The sequence below is a fragment of the Melanotaenia boesemani genome, chromosome 3, assembly GCF_017639745.1.
Source record: "Melanotaenia boesemani isolate fMelBoe1 chromosome 3, fMelBoe1.pri, whole genome shotgun sequence".
Taxonomy (NCBI): domain Eukaryota; kingdom Metazoa; phylum Chordata; class Actinopteri; order Atheriniformes; family Melanotaeniidae; genus Melanotaenia; species Melanotaenia boesemani.
Genome location: NC_055684.1, coordinates 29,856,038 through 29,883,794, shown reverse-complemented (window position 1 = coordinate 29,883,794; position 27,757 = coordinate 29,856,038). Strand labels below are relative to the sequence as shown.

General features: G+C 37.1%; 2 protein-coding genes across 3 annotated transcripts in view; both read right to left on the bottom strand.

The window, feature by feature from the left end:
• The window catches only part of LOC121636246 (guanine nucleotide-binding protein G(i) subunit alpha-2-like), a 57,666-nt gene extending 34,606 nt beyond the window's left edge, over positions 1-23,060 (bottom strand). The window contains exon 1 of the mRNA XM_041979592.1: positions 22,310-23,060. Within this exon, the coding sequence (XP_041835526.1) occupies positions 22,310-22,427 (118 nt within the window). The 5' untranslated portion in view covers positions 22,428-23,060. The remainder of the gene's footprint in view (positions 1-22,309) is intronic.
• A 4,007-nt stretch (positions 23,061-27,067) lies between these two features.
• Positions 27,068-27,757, bottom strand: part of LOC121637489 (sodium-coupled neutral amino acid transporter 3-like) — a 43,322-nt gene continuing 42,632 nt past the window's right edge. For both annotated transcript variants that reach the window (XM_041981682.1, XM_041981683.1), the window contains one exon: positions 27,068-27,494. In XM_041981682.1, the coding sequence (XP_041837616.1) occupies positions 27,390-27,494 (105 nt within the window). In that variant the 3' untranslated portion in view covers positions 27,068-27,389. The remainder of the gene's footprint in view (positions 27,495-27,757) is intronic.

Here is a 27,757-nt window from a genome sequence, read left to right as displayed (position 1 = left end):
TCCCCAAGCCTGTACTTGCATTCTCACACACTTTAACTGGCTGACTTCCTTTTCTTCTTTTTTTCCACAAGTAATTCACCAAATAACCATTCCATACATCAACTGAAAACCACACTAAATCTTTGTGTCATACAGTGAGTAGGAGTATTAAATGAATAAACAAATAAATAAGAAAATGCTGTTCTGCTTTCTAGACTGCAAATCTAAACTGGCATGAGTCTAAACTGTCTTTGCTCCTGAACTCACAATCTGAAACTGAGCCAATAAAAATGCTGAGACTCACAGCTTGGAAAAAAGCAAGATTACACGTGTGCCTAGGCTGAGGCAGACCGTAATTGAGAAGTTACAATGTTAAACAAACAGTTCTCTGGTAAAGACAGGAAAGATGTATTTAAGGTCCCCCAGAGAATACAGAGAGGCCCTCCCCAGAAGCAACCATTGTCTCAAGGCCTCATTTTGTTCATTTTGAGTCTTTAATCAAAGCTAGAGTGGAAAGTTCAGAACATTTTCTCACCACATCCCTGAGAGCTACAACAGATGTTGTGAAAACATGTTAATCTAGAGAAACAGAAATCATACTGTGTTAAATCTTAACTGGCAACTACAAGGATCAAGTTCTGCCTTCACTTTGGTTTTACAGAAGCAAAAAAAAAAAAGAAAAAAAGTCACCTGAAAAACAGGAAATCAACCCGCTGCAACTGGCAGCTGTGGGCAGGTTTGAGTCAGTGCATAGGCTCCTGCCTCCAGCTCAGTCTGCTCTGAAGGGCAGAGTTTGCTATTGCAATGAGCAGATACAGCGAAGTCATGAATGACAAAATGATTGACTTAAAGCTACAAATGTTTTGTTAAAAGAATATACAGTTAAAACATACAGCAATCCCAGTATCTTAGGCTAATTGCAATATGCATCAAAATTCCATTTCAAATATGCAGTCAAATAAATGTTTTGACTCTGCAGTCACTACAATTAAAGTGGCATCCAAGCATTAGTGAAAAGATGACAGCATGATCTTCCTACCTAGTTCTCATCCTCATCTCAGTGCAGCTGTCTGCTGTCTTCAACTTAACTGATGGAGCTCAACCATTGACTGACAGCAAAACATGCAGCACAACAGTGTTTTATCACCTCTGCTCTCCTAAAGCACCTTCCTTCACCACCCTGTCTATCACTCACTTAATTTCTATACATGCCAGATGTGTGATAGCTATATTGGTGACTTGCGTTTTTTTATCATGAGATATGATCTGAAATTCTTTTAACATATTCAAATAAACACATAAGTGGCTGATTTTGCTTGGGATTCTACTAGTTAGCACTGATCTACAGTATAAGGAAGAAAAAATAAGAGGATACTACTTTTCCACAGTTTATACTATCAGGCCAGCTGTCTTGGTAGAAATCCATGGCCAAAGAAAGCACCAGTGATCTAACCCTGGTCTATAATAATCAGGGGGGGGGGGCTTGTCTGCTCTACTTTCACTGTAAGATTTAAAAGAAAAAGTCACCAATACAAGCTGTAAATGAGATTTCATTGTCTCAGACACCAATGCATCATTTGTGATATACCTAATTACTGTGAACATTTACCCACAGCCAAAATCCTGAAACATCTCAGAACGACTTTGATAATACCAAAAGATGCTGTTAGTGCATTTAGTACATTCTGCAGATTAAGCTCACAAGAGGTTAATAGAGAATGCATACCAACATAATCGAGACACAGGATTATGGGAATAATTCACTATTTTTGGTGTGGCCGCGGTCTGTTGACATCAATTCAGAGGTGGTTCTCATTTTAATCTCCTTCTTTTTCAGAATTTCTGACTAGTATTTAATCTTATCAGTTTTTTCCCCAAGTTGTTTACTCGGCTGCAGCAGCAGCTTTGTCATCAGCACACACACAAAAAAAAAATGAACCACTGAAATTTCACCTCCGTTTCTGTCTTGGTGCAGTGAATACATTGGATGAACACATCATAGAAAACAGTGGCCTTCTGCAGAAACCTTTCCAGGTCATGTGCTTCTGGCTGAGTCTGGATATAAAAGGCCAGTTTTGGCTTTTTGTGCTCAGAAGTGAAGATGGCTGCATTTACAACGTGTCAGTAATAAATGGGATGAGAGAACCGGTGAGGTGGTACACCTGAGAATTTATGTAGAAAAACATGCAATTTTAAATGCAGCAGTGCTGATCCCAGTGACACTCCCATGTGCAGACGAGAACATCACTTTCCTCCACAAGATTGTGATAGTTTGCTGTTCTCTGATTAACATGAGTCCCAGCATTGTTCTGTCAGGCACTCAGTCACAACAATCAGGACTGTTTACTCTTTTCAGACGTGACAGATCTGCCATCAGATCCAAGTTTTTGTATATTTTATTGTTCTTGTCATAGAGATACTCCCTTATATTGTTGATTGCTTTCATAGTTTTACTGCTCCTTTTGCTCAAGCAAGATGTATTAAATTAATTAGTCCTGTATATTTTTCATTGTCTTTTTCATTTATAATGCTTAGAATATATTAATTTATCAGAAATGAATCTACAAAGATGTACATGTGTTTAATTTAAGAACAAAAAATATTCAATTAACATATAAAGTTTCAGTATGATGGTGTATTTGCAGCAGTTTGTAGACTTGCACTAACTTAGACCAAATACAAGGTCAACACCAACATGTGAGACTGAAACAGGCAGCAACACATCTAAACTACATTCATTGTTCAGCAGATGTAACGGTCTAAGTTACTAATAAGTAGTGTTTCTGCATTATAACATTCCTTCACTTTTCTTGTGAGTTTATCGAGATAAGGATGCTTCTTTTCGGCATGTATTAGACATTTCTGTAACACAGTTTACTACTGAAAAACCTGCAAGTGTAGACATAAACAGTAGCCAGGTGTCCCCAAAATGGTGGAGAAAGCTGCTGTGACATTACGAGCACACTGTTTTTTTTTGTTTTTTAAAGAGAGCTGGGTGGTGCATGTGCTGAGCAAGACAGTGGTGTGTACTAGAGCAACAGAGGTTGTATCCTTGTACTCATTTATATGTTCCATTCTACAAATGCAGACTTCTAATTCCCTTTGCCACAAACAAATTAATTCCAGAAAGGAAATGCCAGGAGAAGGGGAAGCCATCTTTCTTGTTATAAACATATGTAGCTGCATTTGAATATTAATGCCCATTTTTAAAGTCTGCATTCTTCTACATCTTCAACTCAATCCTCCAGCAATGTCTGCTCATTCCTGGTTTAACAAAAATAGTTAGCAGTGGCCCTGGTCCCACCCTCCCTTTCCCTCTGTTCTTCTACTCAGTATTCCCTGGCTAAAAGAAGCCTCAATGTGGGAGCACACCAAACTGAGGCCCCACAGAAACCCACATAATTACAAATCACAATAAAGCCCTCAGTGCTGTGTTCCTGCCAGGAGCTCAGCTGCATCCTGCTCAGCTTCAACCCCCCCTATGCCTTTTGCTCTTTCCAGCAATGCTACTATGTTTTCACACACACATCCAGATAGAAGCAAGCTGGAAATATTTGGCCTCTCAGTTCTGTGGCTCCGATCAGAAATGTTTGTTTTCTTGCTTTTTTTTCTATCATTATTTTATTATAATCGTGTACTTTCAGTACTTATTTTAACTGGGGCAGTGTCTAATACCTGTGATTGGACAGTATTTTACCTGCAATAGAGGGAAACCAAAGGTCCCAGTATGAAAAAACATACAAGTGAGCCAAAACTAAAAGTTACTCAAAAGGGGGACATAAAAAGTCAGGAGTTAAAAATTGCATCTTTGAGTAAGTAATCTGTTTTGCTTTTGTTTGTTTGCTTGTTTTTTAACACCAAGTCATTTCTGTCTAAATTAAGACTAAGTCCACATAAGCTCCAGGTTGGAATGGACCACGTAGCTGCCAGGACATTCAGAATTTGAAAAGAAGAAGACAAGTCTAAGTCAATGCATGTCAAACTAACTTATTAAAAAAAATATTCTATAAAATGAAACAATTGTAATTCTTAAAAAAATCTCAATCACAATTTTTGTATGAATCGATTTTATTCCCCACAGCTTTGAGACTAATTTGTTAAAGCACACAGACCCACACTTTTTCTGAAAGAAGGTGACACAACACTAACTTGTGCAACTACAGCTGAACACCCTTTTTGCTCTTCTGCAACCCAGACTCCATCCGTAGACAGAAATACTGTAGCCAGTGGACTGGTAACAAAGTACAGGTCTTCTCCTCAAGAGTCAAAGATTGAAAAGTAGCTTACTGAGAAATGTGGCTTCAAATACTTTTTCTGTGGCATTGGGCACAAAAGCACTGACTAACCATCTACCAGGTTTGTTACTCCCATTTTGCTAAAGTGCAATTACAATGATTACAAGTGCAGGCATCATGTGAACCACAATGAACTCTGCAGTCTATGGGAAGGAATTCTTAATAATGTGGATGAGACCATAGTATTTTCTACTTATTAGTTTAGCTAACCTCCAGCTCACTGACATGTGAAAAATGGAAAATGGCACGTAAGACAGAAAGCTCTCCAAGCCTATGGAGCGGTTGTTGCAGTTTTAGTGAAAATAATAAAACAAGACTGATATCCAGAGTGAAGCTTAAAATAGAATTTAGTTGGTATGATGCAAAAGTAAAGCCCGAGGTGCAGTTTGTAATTTTAAAACAAACAAAAAAAATCCTTGCATCCTATAAAAACTAACTAACTTGCTGCATGCTGGTGTACTAAACTTTCTGGATCCTGTGCTCTCAGCAGTCTGGGAGAAAAGCCAGTTTTCATAAGCATGTTAGTACATAACATTACTGATGAGATCATTTAAAGGAAACTAACCTTGTTTAAAAGGAACCAACAGACTTTATTCCCTAGGGAATTTCCAGGTTACATCAACATCACTGCAGACGTTGAACCATCTTTTTTTTTTACAGAATTGCACCTAATGCACTAGAGTTAACCTCTGCCATGAGTTTTGTATGTTGTCCTGCAAACAAAGCAAAAACACACAAATGTGGTACACATTATGCACATATAGTGCTATGATCGTAAGAAAGCTATAACATGAGCTGGCGACCCACTTCACGCGCAACGCATGCACTCTGCAGCAGCAAATAGAAAGCGGCTTCTATGTTGCCAGAAGGTTTGATTAGAGCCTTCCTGGAGGATATAATTCTCAGCAGTGAGAGAGCGGCTGAGTCAGCCTTTTTACCATCATTCTTGAAAAGAAAAAAAAAAAGAAGAAAACTCAGGTAAAAATGTGGGTGATAAAAGCATTTCTGCCTTCACAAAGCATCTCTCCAACTCACACAGCTTAGCCAAAATGAGTCAGCAGTTCCCCTACCATTATACTTGGAAGACAGACAGCTCTTCAAGCCTCATCTGATTTTCTGGGCGTTGCACCCATGTGGATGAGGGTGTTCAACCCCCCCCCCCCACACACACACACACTTTTCCTAGCTTTTGTTTCTTGCAATTTTGCGAGAAATCAGTATGATGTTGCAGTCAGGGGGTAGGGCTTTAACACAATTAGAGAGAGAGAGACAGACTAGTTTCTTTTCACCCCAGTCCCATGATGCTATTGTTTGTCTCTGTGTTCTGCCCGTGTGATCTGGGAAAAGTGAATCTGGAGACATTTCGTTTTCATGCTCAAATTTGCGTCAATAAAACGTAGCTCTATGGTGCGGCTTGACCACAGGTCGGCAAAACATTGGACTGTAGCCACGTCCTTCACAACACCCTCACGACACTCATCATACAGGGCAGGGAGAGGCACTCCACTAACATGGTGATGAGATGGCGAGTGATACCGTTTGTTCACAGTGTTGATGAGTTTCTTAAATCCCAGTTTGTTCACTGTGTTAATTGAACACTGGTCTTTGGTGAGAAAAAAAGTTATGTTTGTTTATAACGTTTGTTATCGCTTTGCGTCTGTGGGAGCTGATGGATTATTTAGTCACAACATTTCAGTCTAACTTAGGGTGTTCGCATCTCTCGCTGAATAAAACCGAAGCGGGTGGGGCTGTGGGAGGAGTCCGCATCAGAGCACTGCAATGCCAGTGGCGCTCGATTTGCAACTGAAAACAGCACTACAGTAAACTGCGAAGAAGCAAAAAAAAAATCGGATCTTTTAATTTTTATGATTGTTGAAAACCCAGATCGTAACAGATTAAGATTCGATTAATCACCCAGCCCTAGTCAGGGGTGTAGCACGCAATTCTGGGCCCTATGCACAGTACAAACCGTTTAGGTGGGCTCCTAATTTCACTTGATTGATAGCTGTCACACATACTTTTCCCATGTTATAAGACAAAGGTAATAAAAATGATTTTAGTTTAACTTCTAAATAGCAAAATGTCTTCTCTGGCCAGATGAATGGTTCATCTGGCAGACTCTTCTGCATTGTTCTGCCTCTCACCATCTTCTTGTTCCTCAACTTTCCTCTCCTCAACTTCTACACTACCTTCAAGGCAACCTTCATTTCCCACGTCTTCATTTACATCTTCTGTATCCAACTCTCTGTCACAAGAATAAATCCTACACAAGTTAGATAGATACAAACTTGATATGTTACTAAGTTTCTTTAATCTAAATGATGATTGTTTGTAAATTCAATAACTTAACAGGCTCCATGAGCTCATCTTGTCTCACACCCTCAGTGATCATCTGGACCTGCTGCTGCTGTGTCTGAAACTGAGGGCCATGTGGTTTATGCTAATACTGATGTTACAATGTAGAAGTGGTATTGAAAGGTTCGATATATATATATATTGCTAGGTTACACCAACACCAATCATGTTTTCTACTGTACTTCCTGTCTAACTTCTACTCTGTGAATCTAATCTTATACACAAGCAGGCTGGAGAGATTTCTGATATGCGGCCCTTATTTTCTAGTTAATGGACTGAAAGAAGTAATTCAGTAATAATTATAAGAGAGCCCTTTTTCCAGTTTAGATATTTTTTGTAATGTACTGACTCAAAAGCACCAACAGTAGGTGATATAATAAACAGACTGACTTATTCATAATTCACTGTAGCCTTTAGATTGGAAAATTCTCATTCTGTTTTATTATATCGCATTAAAAATGATAGTAGATCATTTGTTATCAGCATTATAGACTGCGGGTCTAGTGCATTCAGTTTTTGGGATAACACGATGCCAGTGGCATCTTCACAATCCTGAAATCACAAGGAATTCATTGATACTGAAGCTGTTGTGATTTATCACTTGGAAAGGGCTGAAATATCAATACAAAGGGGAACTGTTTTTTATCCGTTCGTAAAATCAAATGATTTGCAGTTAACTACTCCTAATGAATTTCTGTTGGTAATCAATCTGTGTTGTCCCTAAATGAATTCTAACAAACTGCTAACAACTGTGGCTGATATCACTTAGGGTGGCTGTAGCTCAGGAGGAAGAGCAGTCGTTTTCCAACCCCAAGGTTGGTGGAGCGATTACCAGACTACATGTCGAAGTGTCCTTGAGCAAGACACTTAACCCATGTTGCCTCCTGATGCGCTTATCGGGGTGTGTGTGTGAAGCTATATGAGTAGTCAAGCTGAATGGAAAAACACTAAATAAGTAGGAGTGGACTGAACAATTTTCCACAATTTTAGAGGGGTGATAGGGTCCTCGAAGAACATCCATCATTGTAATGCCAAATGCATTGTCTTTCATTCAGGCAAACTGACTTTGATTATGACATCAATTAGAAAATTTAAAATTGAATTTTACAAAACTGCAGAAAATGTAAAAAACTGTTTGTGTATGTATGAATGTATATATATCAGGGCCTGAAAATAATTTTTTAAAACAGAGGGGAATTTTCCCCTTACATGATTCACATAAGAAGGATTTATACACTTTGGGGGGGTTGTGAGCTGTGAGCTTAACTACGGGTCTTGTGGTGACCCTTGTGGGTCCTACCTGTACCCTCAGATTAATATGCAGCATCCATTTGTCGTCTCTTTCTTATTTCCTAGTCGTCACCATCTCAGATTACTCTTTCTGGTCTCTTCTTCATGCTGTTAATCTGTTCACATATCAGTCTTTACCAACTAGGTATAAAAACGAGAGTTGGACCGATACAATACCAGCATTGGAAATACTCACCAATCCTGCCAAAAGTAAGAGGAACGGTATCGGCAAATGTTGCTGTCTAAACACCATCCAATACTCATAAGAAAATCCCGCTAGCAAAACAGTGACATGCCTATTATGCAGGGCTCAAGTTTCCAGAGGCGGCACGAATGCCGTCAGATTTAACACCAGCGACTTTATAAAGCATTTGCGTCGTCATCACATGAAAGAGCACGAGGAGTTTGTTGCCTTGAAGGAAAGGCACAACGAACTGCAGCAATAACAAAAGCTGGCAATGTTTTTCAAAAATGTGAGCAATTTGCAGATGAAAGCCAGAAAGCCACCAAACAGACAACATTTTGGAATTTATTGTCTTGGATCAGCAGCCCCTGGAAAACTAATTTCAAGATCGTTTTTAATAGACGTTCTTTGATCCCAGTTTATTTACTCAAAAATTTTAAAAAGTTCTTTTTTATTTACTCAAAAAATTTAAAAAGTTCTTTGGCAATCATAATTTTCATGTGTAAATAAAACATGAATCATATAAATAAATATTAATATAAATTCATAATTATTCATAAATATTAAAATAAAACCAACATGGTAATTTAAAGTCACATTTCCTCTAGAACAGGTTTACACTTCGTTCTTTTATCATAAAGTAAACAGTCTGAGCACACACACACACACACGTGCGTGTACAAACAGGTGATCACACTTCAGCGTCATGGTCGTCACGGCAACGCGCACAGCTGAACAAGCTGAATCTACTTCATTGTAAGAATTTCTGAGTTGTATTACGGCTTTAAATGTAGGTTTTATTAACATCAACATATTCACTGAGCTCTGAACTTGAACTGAATTAAACGGTTTCATCAGGACATTTAAAAAGTTTAACTTTATTTTCTGTCCTGAGTGGGGTTCTTTTTCCCTATGGTGTTATGGTATTTCAGAAATGCACATAGATGTGTAAGATCAGATTACAGTAATCTGATTACTCAGAGATGACTGATTTTGATTGTCAATTAAATGCACTCAGTGTTTTATATAAAAAAAATAGTTATCTGAGAATTTCTTTAATGTTTAAGAAAAATAGGTGGTGTTACAGAAAAAGCTGTAAATGAATCAACATCTAATCGAATTTAATTGAAATGGAATCGAAATAGGCTGTTGTGAATCGAATCGATTCAGGAAATTAGTAACGGTACTTTTAGCTTTATCATTATCTACCTGCAATAGCTTTGTGCATTTCTGGCGGACCTTTTTCATTCTGCCACATCTTGGTGTTTCTAGAAGAATACTTAATCTCTTTCATGAACTTAACCACAAGAAAAATTTGAGTTAGCCGATTCATTTAGTACTGAAACCATCTTGAGGTCACGCAATTTCCTCTTCATACTGCAAGTGAACCATTTCTTTCTTTACCGTTGCTGCGTTAGAAATGGCAGAACATCACAGACACCAGCACTGCTGGCGTTGATCTTTTTCCCTTTCTAGCTTTAAAATAAACCAGCCTTCCATGAGGGATCGTCTTAACAGCAGAAAAGCTGCAGGCAACTCTTGGTTTACCTACGGGAGCGATGCTGCAACAGCAGAGGGAACTCAGAGCTTAGGGTGAAGGAGAGAGCACGCTAAATCTGTAGAGGAAGTCTTCTTCTTCCTTGTAGTTTCATGGCTGTGATGCAAACGTTCGCTGCACATTATTATATATACAAACACACACACACCCAAGACTGTGAACCTGAAAAACAGTTAGTCATCAACAAATAAATGTGTAACTGTGTTATGCATTTGTCTTTTAACTGCTAGTGAGAATGGACAAAAGAAATAACTACTTTTAAGCCACTAAACAAATTTTCCTTAAAAATGTGGCTCCACAGATAATTGTTTTGTATTTACAGCGCATTTCATCTTGTGAATAGGTTACCCCTCTGATGCCATTGTCTAGTTTTACCATGCACTTTACTTGTTCCCACGGTACTGTACAACACAATGTAACGGTCACCACTTAATTTACCTTACCTGGTTACTTGTAGTGTTTTTTTTGTTTGTTTTTTTTAAATTAACAACAGCTTAAACCAGCTACTTTTAATAGATAAGCCAACAAAAGTTCCATTAATCTGATGTGTTCAAATGCTAAGTTCTAACACCTAAGACTAATAAATCAAAATTTCATGCAAAGAAAGTGTCACAGCTACAGAAAACATGATCTACAAACCAAAGCTTTTAAGGAGTCAACAGCTCTATTGTTTTGTCTAAAGTATGCATTTTAATATGTGGTATTGTTTCAAACTCTCTGGTTACAACTCCCCTTCCCTCAATTTCAATTCTTGCTTTAACATTTCATTGAATGCTTGCTCATGTGTTGTATTTGACAGAATGTCAGTTTGTGTCCCACTTGGAAAATTATACACCACACTAAAGCCTGCTGTAACACACAAATTACACACAGCACAACCCCGTTTGTGTTGCCAGGGATTTTACTTGGAACAATTTAAGAGCTTGGTATGGGGTCTTGCAGGCATTTCTCAGATGTGCCCTGCTCCTTTAAGAGTTGCTGTTTTTATGGAGTGAAAACAAAACAACAATCCAAAGTGTGAACATACCATACTTTTTGCGAAAAGTCTTTTTAGCTTGAGGGATGTGTGAAGTTAAAAAGCACTGGTGACTGATGAGTATATTTAAAAGATGATGCAAAAGCCTTCAAGTGTCAAAACATACATTTTTTTAAGGGTCCTGACATTTAAAGCACACACACCGTGCAACTGGTGAGTTAAATGGTGTATAAAGAATGTCACTGCAACTTCAATTATGCAATTTACATACTGGCAGACGAGTTTCGTTAGTATGTCTGTGTGTTAATACGAAGAAAAATCTTTGTAATTTTGTCAGACTCGTTAAAGGGCTTTTAAATCTGATTTAATTTTTTTTTTAATGAAATCAGATTTTTTTATTTGCATGGTCATTCACATTATCATTTAAATGCAACCTTCATCACGTTGAAGTGTGAACGGTATGTGGCCCCAAAGTGACGCGCATACACAGTGTGTAGTGTTTACAGATGCAATGGATGCTTCATGTCTGTGTAGCAATTGGTAGTACTTGCCCACTCGGAACCGATAAGATGATGCCCAACTGATGAATGAAATAAAGAGACTGAGCGAAAGGAGAGCACAAATGTTAACAAAGGCCTTTTGTGGAGCAGTGGCTGCAACGTCTGTACAGAGTCATGTAAAGACAATGCAGCCGAGTTCGTCTGTGCAGAGTCCTGAACGGGTCCAATTTTACCAACCCGCCCACGCCCGAACCCGTTAGAATGATTACCAAACATGACCCGCAGATATCTTCCAGTGAAATCTGGACCTGACCCGACAATGTAGGGTAGAAAACGCAACTCGACCCGTTAATAACACATGCTAATTGTAAATACACACTCATCCCTCCCTTTATTGCATTCCTTTGTTTAATTCATTCATATATTTAAAGTGATGGTGGTGTTTTGTTGGTGTTTTCATTTACAACAAAAAAAGGAAGAGGTAACACAGTAAATATTGTGAAACAGCAGAACTGTGTTGTTTGTCTGAAAAAAATAAAAATGATAAAAGCATGATGAAGCATGACCTTTCAGACTGAGGCCACTTCCAAAAAGATCTGAAATGTATCTGATCTACGCCTGGGTCGGACTTAAAAAAAAAAAAATCGCATTAGGGCCATTCAGACTGTCATTAAAAAAATCCAATGAGTCTGAATTAAGCTGCAGTGTGAACAGAGCTTCTTACTTGTCAAAGCCTCAGTGATAAACAGTGGTGCCTACACTCTGCAGACCAGAACCAAGTAACTGACAGGATGGGTGTGCTGGTTTCCTCAACCAGTCAAACAAAAGACTTGCACTTACTCCTTTACATGCAACCAGCTCAAAGAGGAAGTAACAGATGGAGGGGTTATGGGCTGAAACAGGAAATGACATCAAGTGCATCTGCGACACAGTCTGCAGTCATGATAAAAAATAGTTAAAAAAAAAACAAAAAACAAGAACAGACTGATAGTGATCCTAATGTACAAGAAAAACCAAATAAATATAAATCAGGGGAAAAAAAAACTGTGGTGAAAGGGTGATTGATCAGATATGAAATCAAATCAACCATATAAATACGTATTAAGTGCAGGTCAGATTATAAGCTGTTTAAAAAAAATTAATGGGGGGGGATAAAGATTGCTACAGTCTCAAATTCTCCATCCTTGCAGTTCCCATGTGATAACTGTAATAACTTTAACCCACAGAAAATCCTATTTAGAAGAACAGAAGAAAGTTTAGATTAGTTTTTTGGAAGGTGAGCTCAGCCTAAAATACTTTACTTTATTCACATCAAAAATTTAAATTTGTTGACAAATCCATTTAATTGGACAAGCTTGAGTCTTTTGGTGCCATTAAATGTTCCTGCAATCACTGCACAGAAAGTGGGTTTGATCAATAATACACATACATTGAGAGAACTACACAGAACTAACAACTGCCTGCTTAGTTAATCAATAAAGGGCGATAAATAGAGCCAGGTGATAAGAACCAAATTCATATCCCAGAATTTGTAGGCTAAAAGGGATGCTAATCACCTTTTGACAACACTGTGCTTTGATATCATTGATACTTTCATTTATAATGGCTGACTGTTGAGTTTATAGCTTTTTGTTTTTCTTTAAACATGGGTACACTTGCTCATACATGTAGATTAATTACTTTCCCATTGCCAGTAGTAGTGTGTTCAATCTCAGTGAGCTACAACTTAGGGAGTAAAATAGCATACACACACTTACAGGTTGTTCTGGTAAAACCCTTTAAAGGTGTTTAGCAAGAGTCTGTTCAACATGTCGCTACGCGTCTTTAAAAAAAAAAACAACTATGAGAAAAAGCTGAAAAAAAGTGTCACTCAGCAGAGGAAATGTGGGGGAAGGACCACAGCAAAGATGCAAGAGAGATAAACGTAGGCTCAGCTTTACAAGGGAAACTGTATAAACGCTGGTCTGATTTCATACATCATTTGAAAAAATAATAATGCTTTTAATGTCTTATGTAAAGCACTTTGAATTGTCTTGTACATAAAATATGCTATACAAATAGACTTGCCTTGCCTAAAAAGTCAGTATAGCACCCAGCTCTACATGGAATTATATTTTCAAATGGCAATCTTAATTTATTCTTGTCAAAAAGTTTTTTCTTATAAGAATAAATTAAGATCAGAGATTCTAATGAATAGCATTTGTTAAATTGTCAGATGGGTGTGAACTGAGCATAGGCAATAATACAGTAATAAACCCTTTAATTATATACAGGACAGAGGATGCAGTTGTCACAATATTATGACTTAGAAACAAACAAAAGAAAACAAAAACACATGTCCTCACTCAGCGTGACATCTAAAAGTACACCCTACATCTATCACCCTCCTATGGGCTCACGCTGTTCAAGTTATGTTAGTCCATCAAGTGAGATGCCTTTCTCCACAGCACAAAATAGAAATGAGCCAACACCACCAGCAAAAGCCAGCAGTAGCTGTAAGATGAAAGTTCTTGGTAAACGTGCCATTTAAGTAGTAGAAACCTTTACAGAAACAAGAAGAAACAATGTTCAGCAGCACGCTGGGAAATTGTTAAAACCAAATACATCTGGGACAGAGAAAATTCCTTTTTCGTCCACGGTTTTACACCTGCTCTGAGAGCATATATAAGTCATATCTGTAGATGGCAGAATAAATAACTGATGTAGCTCATTAAGGATAAGGAGATGAGTAATTTCTCATCTCATTTTTTTTCTTATTGTACTCTTTTTCTTGTCCTACGTCACCCAGACCACAACTTTCTATAAGATATGAAGTCAGAAGGAATCAAATCATTGCTGCACTCTAGAGCAGTGCATAGTAAGTGACATTTGTGCTTGAGTGAAGCAGCCCAGCTCATCATTTGTGCATGCTCAGTCTTCTGCTAGGTTAAATATGAACAATGGCCGACCCTCTGCTTCCAACTTCCTCTATGGAGCAATTATGATGCTTTCCACAATGACTTTGTCCCATTGTCATTTCAACACTTCTGCCATCTGTGTTTTATGTACTGCTCCTCTATTACTAAAATAACCACCAAAGAGTCAAAGTCTTCACTGAAAACTAGAGCCATTTTATATGTCGAAAGTGTACTTCAGTGGTTCCTACATGTACGCTCAAAGCTCTGAGTAGAGGCTGGTCCCTGAGGGAAGCCCAGGAGCACTGGTTTTTCCATTGCAGAAAAATGACAGGATAACCCGACGGGGATGGAAAGGAATTGAAGTGATGTCATATCCTATAATGGGAACGAAAAAAAAGGGAATGGTTTGTAGGAGGGCAGAGAGTGGATAATAGTTTACTCTATGTGTACTTAATGACAGGGTCATACAAAGAAAGCCCTCGACCCCAAACTCCCCACTGCCCAAAGGCACTTGGAAACATAAGCAAGAGGGAACTCTGACATTACTGGCAATGCTATGGGAGCAGGTCATGGACTAGGAGAGTGAATTGTGTTTCTTTAGGACTCAGGCAAAACAAGCAGCATTGTAGGGTGCACTGTACAGATTTTACACCATCATACCAGTCATATTTGGACTTAAACTGAAAGGTTTCTTTAGCCTAAGGGAATAGATACAGTGGCTCCAAAGTAACAGGACATTTTAATAAGACAACAAAATGCCAAAGTAGATGGCATTTTTTAAAGAAAAAAACATAACCTAAACACTAGGGATGTGCACGGCTAATCCGTTAGTCGAATTGGCTTTTTTTAATAGTCGAAGTTTTGTTTGGAGGAGTTATGTTTCAGTTGTGCAGAGAGATTCTGCTGTTCACAGCGCTGTGCTAAAAGAACAGCGCGGCCCCTTTAAGGGGGTGTCAAAGCAGAGAAAGTCGCTGTGAGACACTTTCTGTTTAGCGGTGAAGGTTTTGCTACCAGCTTTAGCAATAAACACCACACAGCTCTTCTAGTTCCAGCAAAGTCCCGTGCCTGCTTCACCACTGCTGGGTAAAGTGAGCTGAGCCTGAAGCTAGCTGCAGTTTCACCAAGGAGGAATCACCTCTCGTCTGCCTCCTGACCTCGGTGTGGAAATGGAAAGTTCAGCAGCTGTTTCTGTCGAAGTTTTCACCGATAGTGGAGGCAACAGACCAGATCAGCACGGTTACTAAACCCTCAGAAATGTTGCTTCAGGAGCAAAAAGACCAGACAGAAATACGAGGGAAATAACTGGTTTTGTTGGTGCTGAACGCTTTACCTGCTAAACAATGAAAGACACTAGAGATCACACAATGTTAAAAACACAACAATGTAAAAAAAACACTTGTATATGGAACAAACACAATACAAATAACATTTCATACATGATTTACAATTTCCATTTGGAGATAAAGTATTTTTTCATTTCATTATTGATGATGACAAGACTAATTGTTTTTGAAAGGCCTGACTAGTCGACTTCAAAAATCACCTAAAATGCCCATCCCTACGAAACACCTTTTTTTAAGCAGAAAAAGGTACAAAAATAGCTTTTTGGGGGGAGCTTTAAAATTCAAAACAAATATATCAACTTCATTAAAATAAATAAACACATTAAAAATAAAAACCCTTTAGTTTGCCATTCTTACAGTTGCAGAGCTGTTTTGGTATTGACTTTGACCAGCTTCTCTTTCAGCTGTGACCAATGTTCTCTTGTTCAAACCAACAAAGCTTTCATCACATCCACCAAGATAAAAAAAAAATAGATGACATCTTTTTTTTTTTTTTTCTCTCTCCATGACGTACTCCATACAGTAAATGTTCTCTGGGATTTAGGCCAGGACTCTAGGAGGCAATTCTATGACTGATTACCATCTGGGCAAAATATTTTTTCAGCGGGAGGCAGGCAGGCTGCTTTGAATCATGATCCTGCTGAAAGATCAAATGTCTCTTGACTTTGACTCCCCCCCCTAAATTGTATTTGCAACCAAAACTACGCATCTCATGAGTTCCATCAATAAATTCACCAACATCATTACAGGAAAATCAACCATAGACTTGGACATTTCCAATCTTTGTGGTTCGTCTTGCTTGTAATGCACCCTAGTGGAAGTTCTCCTGGCTTTCTCCACCCATCTATTACATTTTCAATGGTTAAAGTTGGACACAACAGAAAATATCATCTGGGAAAGCTTTCTGTACATATTATTTCTTTTTTGGCCTTTTTAGGTTTGGATCAGCAGGAAAAAAATAATCATGTATACACTCATTCACATAGTTTCTGTGATGTATGTTGTTTCTGCACATGCTTGAATCACGTGTTGGTCACATGATATGATGAATTTTAAGGAAGACTTGAAAAATGACAGCAGCAAAACAGAACGGGACTGTGGCAAATACAACGTTTTTGTTAGAAAGTAAAAAAATGAAGGATTATTGGGCATTTCAATGACCAAAAAAAAAAAATAATAATAATTAAATAAAAAAGATCTTCCGAATTAGTACACACTGTGCATGTTAAAGGCATTAGGATTGTATTAAATCTGTTCACCATGTATTTAAACAATTGATCGGACTACTTTATTTAGTGTGCATGTAAACATGCCAGCCAGATTCTCTGATCTGATTGATTTCAATCAGATAGATTAAATATTTGTCTATGTAAACATTAAATTCATGCAGGTGTGTTTGACAGATTAGGTTTACTTAATCATATGATCCATAGAGTTTGTTCAAAAACTTGCAACTGGCACTCTTATGAACCTTGTGGATGCATAGATTGCAATTACTCGCAGTTTGTGAAAACAGCATAAGACTTCAAGAAAAAATAAATAAATAAAAACGTGCACACAAAAATAATAAATCATAATCTGCATAGCAAATAAAAATTAGGTTGCACAGAATTTTCCTTTGAACTTATTCCTGAGAAACACACACCATGCAGATAACTTAGGGTTTTTTAAAAAGAAAAAACAAAACATTTCTTAAATCCTTTTTAGCCTTTCAGGAACTGTTGCAAAATGCCAAATTCCTGCGTCTGTGCTGGACTGTGTCTGCAGGCCCACGTGCTGCAGTATCTACTTCCTCTCCTGCACAATTTATCAGAGGGAAAGGGCATGCAGGATTGTAATCTTGCTGTCTCTTCACACCCTGTGGTGTCCATAAATAAGACAAATCCTGAGACATACATTTAAAACATTTACATCACACACAAAAAAGTCTGTACACTATCCTCTAAGCTGCTGTAGTTTTTCTGAAATGACAGGAAATATATATAAGAAGAAGTCTCAGATATGAGCCAGAGATAGAGCTGGGGGATTGAGGCAGTGGTGGAGGATTGTCTAAGCTATCACTATTTCCAGAGCAGAGAGGATAGTGTAGCCTAGTCTCAGTGGACCTGCACTGAGACACGCAGTCTGCAGGAGGAGGTCTTATCTTCAGAGCACTCCCTGTAATTGAAGCATATTCAGCCTCTTCAGACACATTCACAGAACTGCCATCCAGTGCGTCACATAGCTAATTGGGCAGCACTGTGGTGTAGAGACTGTTAAGTAAACAAGGTCAAGTCACCCAAAAATATAAGGCAGCACTTCGTGTGAGACATTTCAGTGTACTGGTGCATATCTACCATCAATTCTTTGAAAGGAAGCATCCTTTGGAAGTGCTTAGACAAGTTTTTATGTGAGGACCTGCAGAAGTTTCCTCTGTTGACAAACTATTAGGAACTGTTTTTGAAATCGAGCAGAAAAGTGACTGTTTTCTCCATAGAAAACCTGTGTCTCTATAACGAGCAAACACTCGCTAAAGCTCTACCATTGGCTTTATTAAGAGGGAGGTGCTCAGTGTCTGCGCAGTGGCTGACCACATGGGCTGACCAGCAACAGAACGTGTCACCTTGTGCAGTCATCAGATATGATTATCTTCAATAAATAGATGACTGTACTGAAGACAAGGCTGTATTTCTGGAAGTGGACTCTTCAACTGAATGCTGCAAAAATCATATCAAAAGGTGTAAGCATTTAGGACTTGTTTTTGGGCCAATTTTGCTTTGTATTACAAATCTTTAACTTATGTCTTATCGAGGTCAAAAGTTATACTTAAATCACCTTTTGATAAATAAACAAATATATTGTTCGCCTCAAAACATTAACCAATGATTTCCACCTTGCAGCAAGACTGATGTAATGTGACTGCTGACTTAATGTTTGGTTTCCCATTAGGTCTGCCTGTTAATTGTATAATAATTAATTGTATGATTACAATCATTCAAGATGATCATGGCTGCATAATTTTTTTCTTTAACCTGAAGACAGAGGGATTAAACTGACAAAAATGTTGAACTCCACTATTTTCCAACATTGACTACTTGATAGAGATAAATTACCATACTGGATTCATTTCTTTTTTTGTCTTTTATGACCTTACCAAGTCATAAAATGAGTCTATACTAAGCAGAGTAGTGCATGCATTTTTATCATGTCATAAAATATCTTCAATGAAAGGAGTGCTGCCTTATCAGTTCTCTCAATGATTCAAAATAAACTAAACTATTCCACTTTTAAAAATCAAGATCAGCATTTTCTCAAGCAAACTTCTATGTGTTTGTTTTTTGTTTGTTTTTTTTGCCTTTTTTCAATAGCAGACATATTAAAACATTATCATCGCAAACTAATAGACATTTATACATTATACAGAAGCATGGTTCTGAATGCTCCTACAGGCTGGATGCATCCATCCATTCAGTGTGCCAATATATTTATAAAGCAGCGCTATCCATCCACCCTCAGAGCAAATGTGTCTGCGTATAATCCAGACTATTAGGACTGAGGCATTGAGTATGCTTTGTGTTTGCAGAGCTTATAATTAATCATACTGAGATATGTCCTTCTACTACAATGATGTTCTCACAGTTATAACACAACATGCTGTCAACTGGATTTTCTGTTTTCTGAGCATTTAAAAGAGAAAAAATAAGCAGAGAGAAAGGTTAATACAATAAAGAACTGAGAAGATTAACTCAAGTGTTCTTTAAAGGACAGGGTGGATATTAGATGTCAATCAAAGACCAAAATTAACAGGGAAGGCTGTGAGCAAGTGCTTCCTTCCTCTTAATGAGGACTAAGGCCTCAGCGGCATGAATCCCTTGCTGCTACATTAACTAATGGCTTTTGCTCGGGGGACAACTAACAAGACAAAACAATCTCATACAGCCTTTTTTGTTAGTGAGGCACAATTAGCCAAAGCGGTTACCATGGAAAGGTCTAATTACATTCAATTATTTACTGCATTTAAAATATTAAAAAAAGAAAGGGGGGTATGCCTTTTGTGGTAAGGCTTTAACTTGTTGAATGACAGCAATCAGTTTACTCAGAGAAATTTATCATTTCCGTCTCTGCTCATCAGTCAAAACTAGACTTACTTTTGAAGTCTCAAAGCTCAACTCTGCTTCTGTTTTGCTCAATTTATTGTTGACAAATTATCTAAGTACTATGAGGTAAGGAGTGACACTTGATATTTCAACAGATTACAAAAAATAAAGAATGAAAAAATCTCTTCATGGAGTTGTAATGTTGTACTTCTGGAAGGAAGTTAAACCTCGACCACAAGTTCTTCCACTCAGTAGAAAGATTATTTAGCTGCAACTGTAAGCTGCAACAATGCATGACTTAATCAATGAATCACATGTACCATAAATGAATATTCTGATGACATTAAAACTTTCTATTAACTTAAGATGACCATGCATAGATAAGCAATGAAATAGGCTGAAAAATATTTGTACAAATTATTTTTCATCAGACTTCTAATTACTGTGAGGGCAAAAAACACAAACAAAACAATACTCCTTAAGACATTCCAGGTTTACATCAGGTCCAAGTTTCACATGCAGTGATACTTTTTAAACTGCACACGTGAAAAGAAAACTCTTATCTGTGTGACATAGTCTTAAAAAGGCACAAATTCACAGACTTTCAGTTCAAATTCAGACCTCTCCTGTAATTCTGTCAACCCTCAGTCACTGCACCGGATGGTAATTACTGATATGAAACCTGCTCCACAGGCCGAGTATGTAATTAGCTTTCTAACCAAGGGCACAACTTAGCCAAGCATCTCTTCAAAGAACCAGGAGAGAAAAGAAAAACATAAAAAAATGAGTACAAGTTTCCTACCAACTACAGATTAATTTTTGTGTTATGTCAGGAAAGATTATGACAAATTCCTTTGTGATTCAGTGACCAAGAAACTGTTTCCAAAATGCATGAGTTGTACTGACTGCTTTCAAACACTAAACCAGTTGGAGAGGCTGGAAAAACCAAACTAATGTTCAAATGCCAAGAACTACAGTTCCTAGAATGATCAATCATCATGGACTGGCTCAAAAAGCAACTTAATCCTGTATGTAAGAAAGTAACCCTGCCTACTGATAAAAGTACTACTGCCTACTGAAGTTGATAAATTCTGAACTGGAATCTAAAGAAACCAGCAATGTTTTGGAGCCAGCATGTTTGGATGTTTTGGTCTTTGCCTTTGAGGGAGTGGCTTTGTTTAACTTTTATATACAGTCTATAGATGTTTTATTAAATTAACACAAACTATTTTTATTGTGTAGACAAACTATTTCTGCAGCTGCTGTTGACATATATGCTTCAAAATAGAAGATTGCGTGCAGGGTATGTACCCCCACAGCTGGAAGTATGAAGGAGGATGATTATATCTATTTTCTCTATACAACAGCATTGCCCCAAAACACTAACTACAGTGTTGTTACCTCAAAACTGGTAAATATTACTTTATTGCTCCTTGGTTACAGATTAGTGCAACACATTAGTTCTGAAACACAATCACTAAGCTATTGATTTTGGACTGAGTTGATTATTTGTGACTATTTTTGGCATTTAAAGAATAAAATCTTTGGCCTGGATGGCTGTCTAATCAATACAAAACACTAACATATATACGCTAAAAGAAACCACATTATTTCTGACACAAATAAAAGAAGGAAGATTCAAATTTAAACTAAACAAATCATTAATGTGTTGTTTTTTTTAAGTCCGAGTCATATTTGTTCAGATAACTGCTGTATACAGAACTACTTTCGGGTTAAATTCATGGAAATTTATCTTTTTTTTTAATCACAACATGTCGAGATCATCTAAATCTACATCTAAAGGCCTTTTAAGTTACTTTACGTTTTCCTGCTCACAAGGTTCTTATCTGTTTCTATGCTGAGCTAGAAGATTTCAATATAAATCACTGCTTTGTCTGACAACATCTCACAAAAAACTGTTTTTATAATTGTAGTGGAATATTTTAAGTGATTAAATAAATAGATGGATGAGAAAACATGCACCACTGTTGAATACTTTTAATTAATATAAACTTCTGATTACTAAACCCTTTAAAAATGCTATTCTTTCTTCTGTATCTCTGAACTACACAAATAGTCAGATTTATGAGAAAAAAAGAACATGTTCAAGCACATAGTTGGCCAACCCAACAGGTGAGCGTCTTAAACAGTTGTGATGGTTTATTACTAGTGTTTGAATTGGCCAAACTCTGAAAACAATATGAAGAGGATCAGGCGGACATGTTTTTGCAAAACAAAAAAAAAAAAAAAAAAGCGAGGGGGGAAATCATTATTTCAATCCCTTGTGCTGTGTGTGTAATGTGTGTGTGCTCAAGCCAGTGCTGGGAACAGTTACGGCCGTTCACCCTCTATCCAAACGCCAGCCCACTCATTATCAACCAGACCCTGCCAAGTCTGACCCCTCAGTCCAGTCCTGCTGTGAGAAAACCACTTCAACCCCCACCACACACACACACACACACGCACGCACACCCACCCAATGACACAATGTTTATGTCAAAGCATTTCAGAAACTGAGGGCAAAGCACACAAGGACACGCCAACATGTGAACTTCAGCAGCGGCACATGCAACTCGCAGCAGGCATTTGTGGTGACACGATTGCTGCCACGTTTGTCTCCTCAGGAAAAAAAATATATTAAAAAAAAAACTCAAATGTTTTTTTTTTTTTTTTAAGTGTGTTGGGTTAGGCTGAAGACCACATTAAATACATACGTAAAGTTTATTGTAACTAGCAGTACTTAAACATTAAATCTCCTCGTTGTTTGTTGTGCGTTATTCGATAAACTCTTTCACGCAGTTGCATAATTTTTGGCACTTTTGAAACCAAGTGTCAGTGTTGTGACAGAGTACTCACCCAGTAGCAGCAATTTCACTTCTCTCGCCGCCTTTTCTCCATCTTCTCTCAAGTTTTTGTCAATCATTTTAGACCTCTCGGCCGCGGCTTTATCTTCCTGACTAACTGTACAACCCATGGTTCCCAGTGCACGCTTCAGGTCTGCTGTTTAGTGGGAAAATATTACCTGGGAAAAAAGTATTTAAAGACGAACTCCCTTATTTAAAAACAAGGGCTTAAGTTGAACAGAACGACTTCCCTTTTTGGTGAGTTGCGAAAAACGTGACGGAGTCCGTTCATCCGCGAGAGGGAAGGAAATGAAAGAGAAAAAAAACAAGCAATTTTTCTAGCAACCGGTCGAAAATTTCCCAAAACTCGTTAATTGCTCAGTCAGTTGGTCAACATTTGTGCTTTCTGCGAGCGCAAAGTAGTCCGAAAGAAAACTTGAGGAACTTTTATTGACTGACTTTAAGCTACTCTGCGCAACAAATCATTAGAGCAGGTTAAACAAAAACGGGCCACGAAGTTCAGTATTAAAAAGTATTCCAGCTGTTGGAAAAACCGAGCACACAAATCTCCGCTGCCTACGATACTGGACGCAAACTCCCCACTTATTACAGGATTTTTATCCTTAATCTCTAGTTTAGGTATTTTTCTGCCTTAATCCGTACTGTCATCGCGCATTTCTTTCCCCACGTAGAGATTTATCACGTTTGAAGCCACACCCGTAGCCGCCGTGAAGTTCCCCTCCACCCGACAAAACACTGAGACAGCGCCGTCACCTCCCAATCCAGCAGCTGCAGGCCCAACCTTCACCAGCTAAAAACGCCCACTCCCAGTGCATCATGGGAAATGAAGTCAAATAGGAGGAGAGTGGTTCCTAAATACTTTACGTTTAGTTACCCAGGCACCTAATGCACCAAGTTGGAGAATGGGATTTAAATTGCAAATAAATCTATGAAGTTTGGAAAATAAATAAATTAATTTATATACATATATATATATATATATATATATATATATATATATATATATATATATATATATATATATAAACACTTTAATGTTTTATATAAACAGCTTTGAATTGTGCTTTACAAATAAACTTGCTATACCAATTATATTTTATAGGTGTATGTTTTTTATGCTGATATGGACCAGTGTATCTGAAATGAAGATAAATTTAAGAAAATATTGATCAATACTTCAATTGTAATCACTCAAGAATGCTTGGGAGTAGAAAATTAATAGATTTAATTTATTTAAGATTAGTAATGCATTTATATATATTTGCATGACTGGTTCAGATGCAGCCCAATTACCTTCTGGACAGTTTGGAGAGTTCATTTATTATACTTTCATATTTTACAAGATGAGACACTCGTCTCTGTTTAACCTCAAACATCATTTTAATATTCTTATGATCATTGTTGCTGGGGGAAAAGGTAATTTTATTTTTCCCTCTAATATGTAGGATAGTCGAGTAAATTGAAGTAGGAGCAAATGGAAGTATTTTAAATTGTGTTAAAGTTAAACAATTTTACAGCCCAGATTGAAGCACTGTTGTGTTAGTTGACTACACCTGTGTCTTATGGAAATATTAAATAAGTATTATGTAGGCTGTAATAATTTCAGCCTTAAGAAAAAGAATAGTAGATTTAAATGAGCAAATTATAAATTGTTAGAAAATGATGGCATTAATAGTCTGGTCATTGTTCAAAACATTCCTGCTTGTGCAAACAGCTAAAGGTCAGGCATCTTAGCCAAAGTGTGAAAATAGCAGCAGATTTTGAGCATGAAGAAAATATGGACAGAATCAAGTCCAAACTGGGACTCAGAATGTATCTGACAAAAAACGACATCATCAGTCCCGATGTAGACTGTCAGTAAAACCCAATTATATCATATTTGCATGGTAAGTTAAAGCCTTACTAATCTTTTTTAGCACAGCTCTACAGTGACTCCTTGTGGATTTTTGTTGTCTAACATCTTAGATGTATGAGCTTTTCTCAAAGTGCAAGTGAAAGCAATTTAGTTCAAGTTTCTAATATATAGCTATATATATATATATATATACAGTTCTGAAACACAGATTAATTTTACACAACCATACCTTCCTAGAACAGACTGGTTTATGAATTATACATTATAATTCAAAGTATTTTACCATTTCAATTAGAATAAGTTAGGAAAGCCATTTGCTGTAAAAACTGCTCATCACATCAAAGAGATAGAAGATCAAAGTTATGTTACTCCATTATCTTTATTGCAACATCATTTACAGTACAATAACTGCCAGCGACATATTAAAATATATAGAGATTCAAGAAAATAGACATGAATTGAAGGACAACCAGGTTTAAAAGCACTTTGAAATGATTACATTTATATTTTTAAATTGACTAAATCTTAAATTGCTATTTACATTATACAAACTAGATATGAATATATAATATAAAGGGTATACATTACATTTATAATATATACATTATTTATAAATGCTGGCCGATGTCTGTATTTAATATATTATCATTCAATCATATGCTTTTTCAGAAATCACATAAACAGGGAGGCTAATAACACAGAGATCTAAATCAAGGTCCTTAGAGATAATTTTGTATCAGCCACTAACACAGTGTGTTTGTCCCCATATGTTGTTACCTTGCTTGTTTTTTTGCATGTTGTAAGTTTTTGCGCATGTGCACCATTAGATATTTTATTTACCTGATGGTTTGATAATGCATAATGTCAAAAATTAAGGGGAACCAGAGAACTAACCAGGCAACAAGGGAACAGGAAGTTGGAGATAAATGCAACCCTGATATTTGTTACAACATCACTAAACGTCAAATTAAGCTCCAGTGGCTGATTCAGATTATTTCTCTGCACATGGATACATAAAGACAAACAAATATATAGATATAAGAAAATAAAACATGGATTAAAATAAGTTTGTTGTGGAATAAACAGACAGGACAATACTCAGTTTCCCATACAGCACTTAATGTAGTCTGGCATGAGAGATTTTATCGTTAAAAAATAATGAAATGTAGGCAAGTACACCAGTTCACTAACAACTCCGAGTTAGTAGGTTACTGTCTGCTGACGCAGCAAGGAAGACGGACATGACCAAACAATACCACCGAATGATAAATCACCAATTATAAAAGACAACTGTAAGAAAAAAACAATCATCTTGCATTTCATCACTGGATCAGATTCACCCGATACATCCGGATAACAATTAAACATGAAATTTAAAAACAACACTTAATCTATTAATGGTAGAAGACGAACACTAGAATAGTTCTTCTGACCAGAGCATAGATGTGGGTTGAACAACACAAATGCATAAAGGTACTATAGTTCAAATACAGTGGAATCACGGTTTCATTTTCTTAAAACAACACAGACACTTATAAACCTCCAACATTACATCCAATAAATTAGTCATCATGTTTAAGGAGCAGTCCAGAAGTGTTTGCTGAGGCTCCCAGGAAAGCTAAATTTAATGGAATCAATTCAAGTAATGTTTGAAAACCATTGATACGTTACTTATTCACTACGTTGGGTTGATTAATAATCAGAGATTTAGTTATACAAAGGGGCATGCCCTAAAATTACATCTACCATATATATTTCTTGCAGATTACCCCTTTATTGGATATATATTGTTGTGCTTATCAAAGGAAAGTGCTATTGCTAACTGGCAACTTTTAAAGATTTTAAAAGAGACATACATCCAATGTCTGTTATTACTGTTAGGATTTAAGCTTGTGCTGGACTCAGAAATATTTACAGTCACCAGACCGATACCCACCTCAGGTAATGACCCTGTTGTTGTCTCATGAATGTTTTGGTTATCTATGATTACTGCCAGTAAATGAGCAGAAACAACATCAAATATTCAAGGTAGAAATCCTCAAGTCTTAACAATCAGAAACACTATGCATGAGTTGCCGTTATCTCTTTGACCCATGCAATCCCTTGGATGAGGTCTTCAGTCCTTTTTTTTTTTTTTTTTTTTTTTTTCTGGCTGACATTTACATAGTAATACTGAAAAAGAGAAAAACTTGCACAATTTATGCATTCTTATACACTGTGTGTCATCTGGACAGAGTGAGCAGAAGATCAGCTCATCACTCTATAGTGCATTATCTGAGGTTTTCATCTAGTAGAGATAAAAATAGACTTCTAGATTTAATCTTGTAGGAATGTTATGACAAATGTAGTCACTGTGCTACAAACCTAAACCCTGTTCAGGAAGAGGTGAGGATGTTGACACTCCCGAGACATAAAACACACACCAGCAGCAGAAGTGAGTGGAATAGGACCTAACAGTGGCACTCTTTAATGGAATAGCTTGTTTTTTTTGTTGTTTTTTTTCAGTCTTCTAAGCTGGTAACGTATTTAATAACATGTACTAGCAATCTCCTCATCCTACTCAGTGAGGGCGCAAGTAAGTGAAGCTGTTGCAGCAGCTTTTATGATCACTTTACTCTTCAGCTCCACATTATGCAAAGGGTGTATTTATTCAAATATTTTATAATAATAATAAAATTAGGCATAAAAATCAGAAAATAATTAACCTTTATATTTTGTTCAGAGATTAAAAGAGAAATGTGCTTTAGACTGTGCTATAATCTAGTTAGTACTTTGTAGATCATAGATTATTTTAGAACAAAACATCTACAGTGAGAGCAGCCAGATGCTCAATGCAGGTAGCATCAAGACATCAGCTTTCTACATTGTTGCTTTTCAGTCTATTTTTTTTCATCATCTTCTTCTTCTTCTCTCACAAGGCACAGCCTCCAAGTGTCACCATCAATCTTAACATACCTGGCCTCCAAGTAAATTCACTATCAGCTCTCAGAGAAAGTTTACTAGACTGGGCAGTCATTGTTTGGCAGGATCCACAGTAACCTGTATAATAATAATCTCATCAGAGTGAGAGTGAGCACTCTAGTTTCTGTGGCTGACAATTTCTAATGGAAAGGACAGGGCATCTTGAACATCAATGATTGAAAGTTAAAAACAGTAACATTACAACAAAGATCCAAATCAACATAAAAAAACAGGAAAACAAAAAAGGGAAACATGCTTAATGACCACTGCTGGCTTTACTGGTGCCTGATGTCCAATCAATGATGATAAAGCTGAGACTCATTGTCATAAACAGGAAGCCAATCCCTGCAAAACAGGCAGCCTGAAAGAAAAACAAAAAGTGAGTTAAAGTAAGAATCAGAGACATAAGAGGTTGGTGGAGGAACATTATGTGGATGCCTAATGTGAAATAATCATGACAATCAGTTTATAAATTATTACAAAAATTTAGGCCAAAACAGGGGGGTCCTGAACTTATTCAAGTACAAAAAAACTGCAGGCGAGAACTAAACTAAACTGAACTTGGTAATCTGTCGCAGATTTATTTTTTCCTTAACTGCAAATGCCACCGCTCATCCTTTCCAC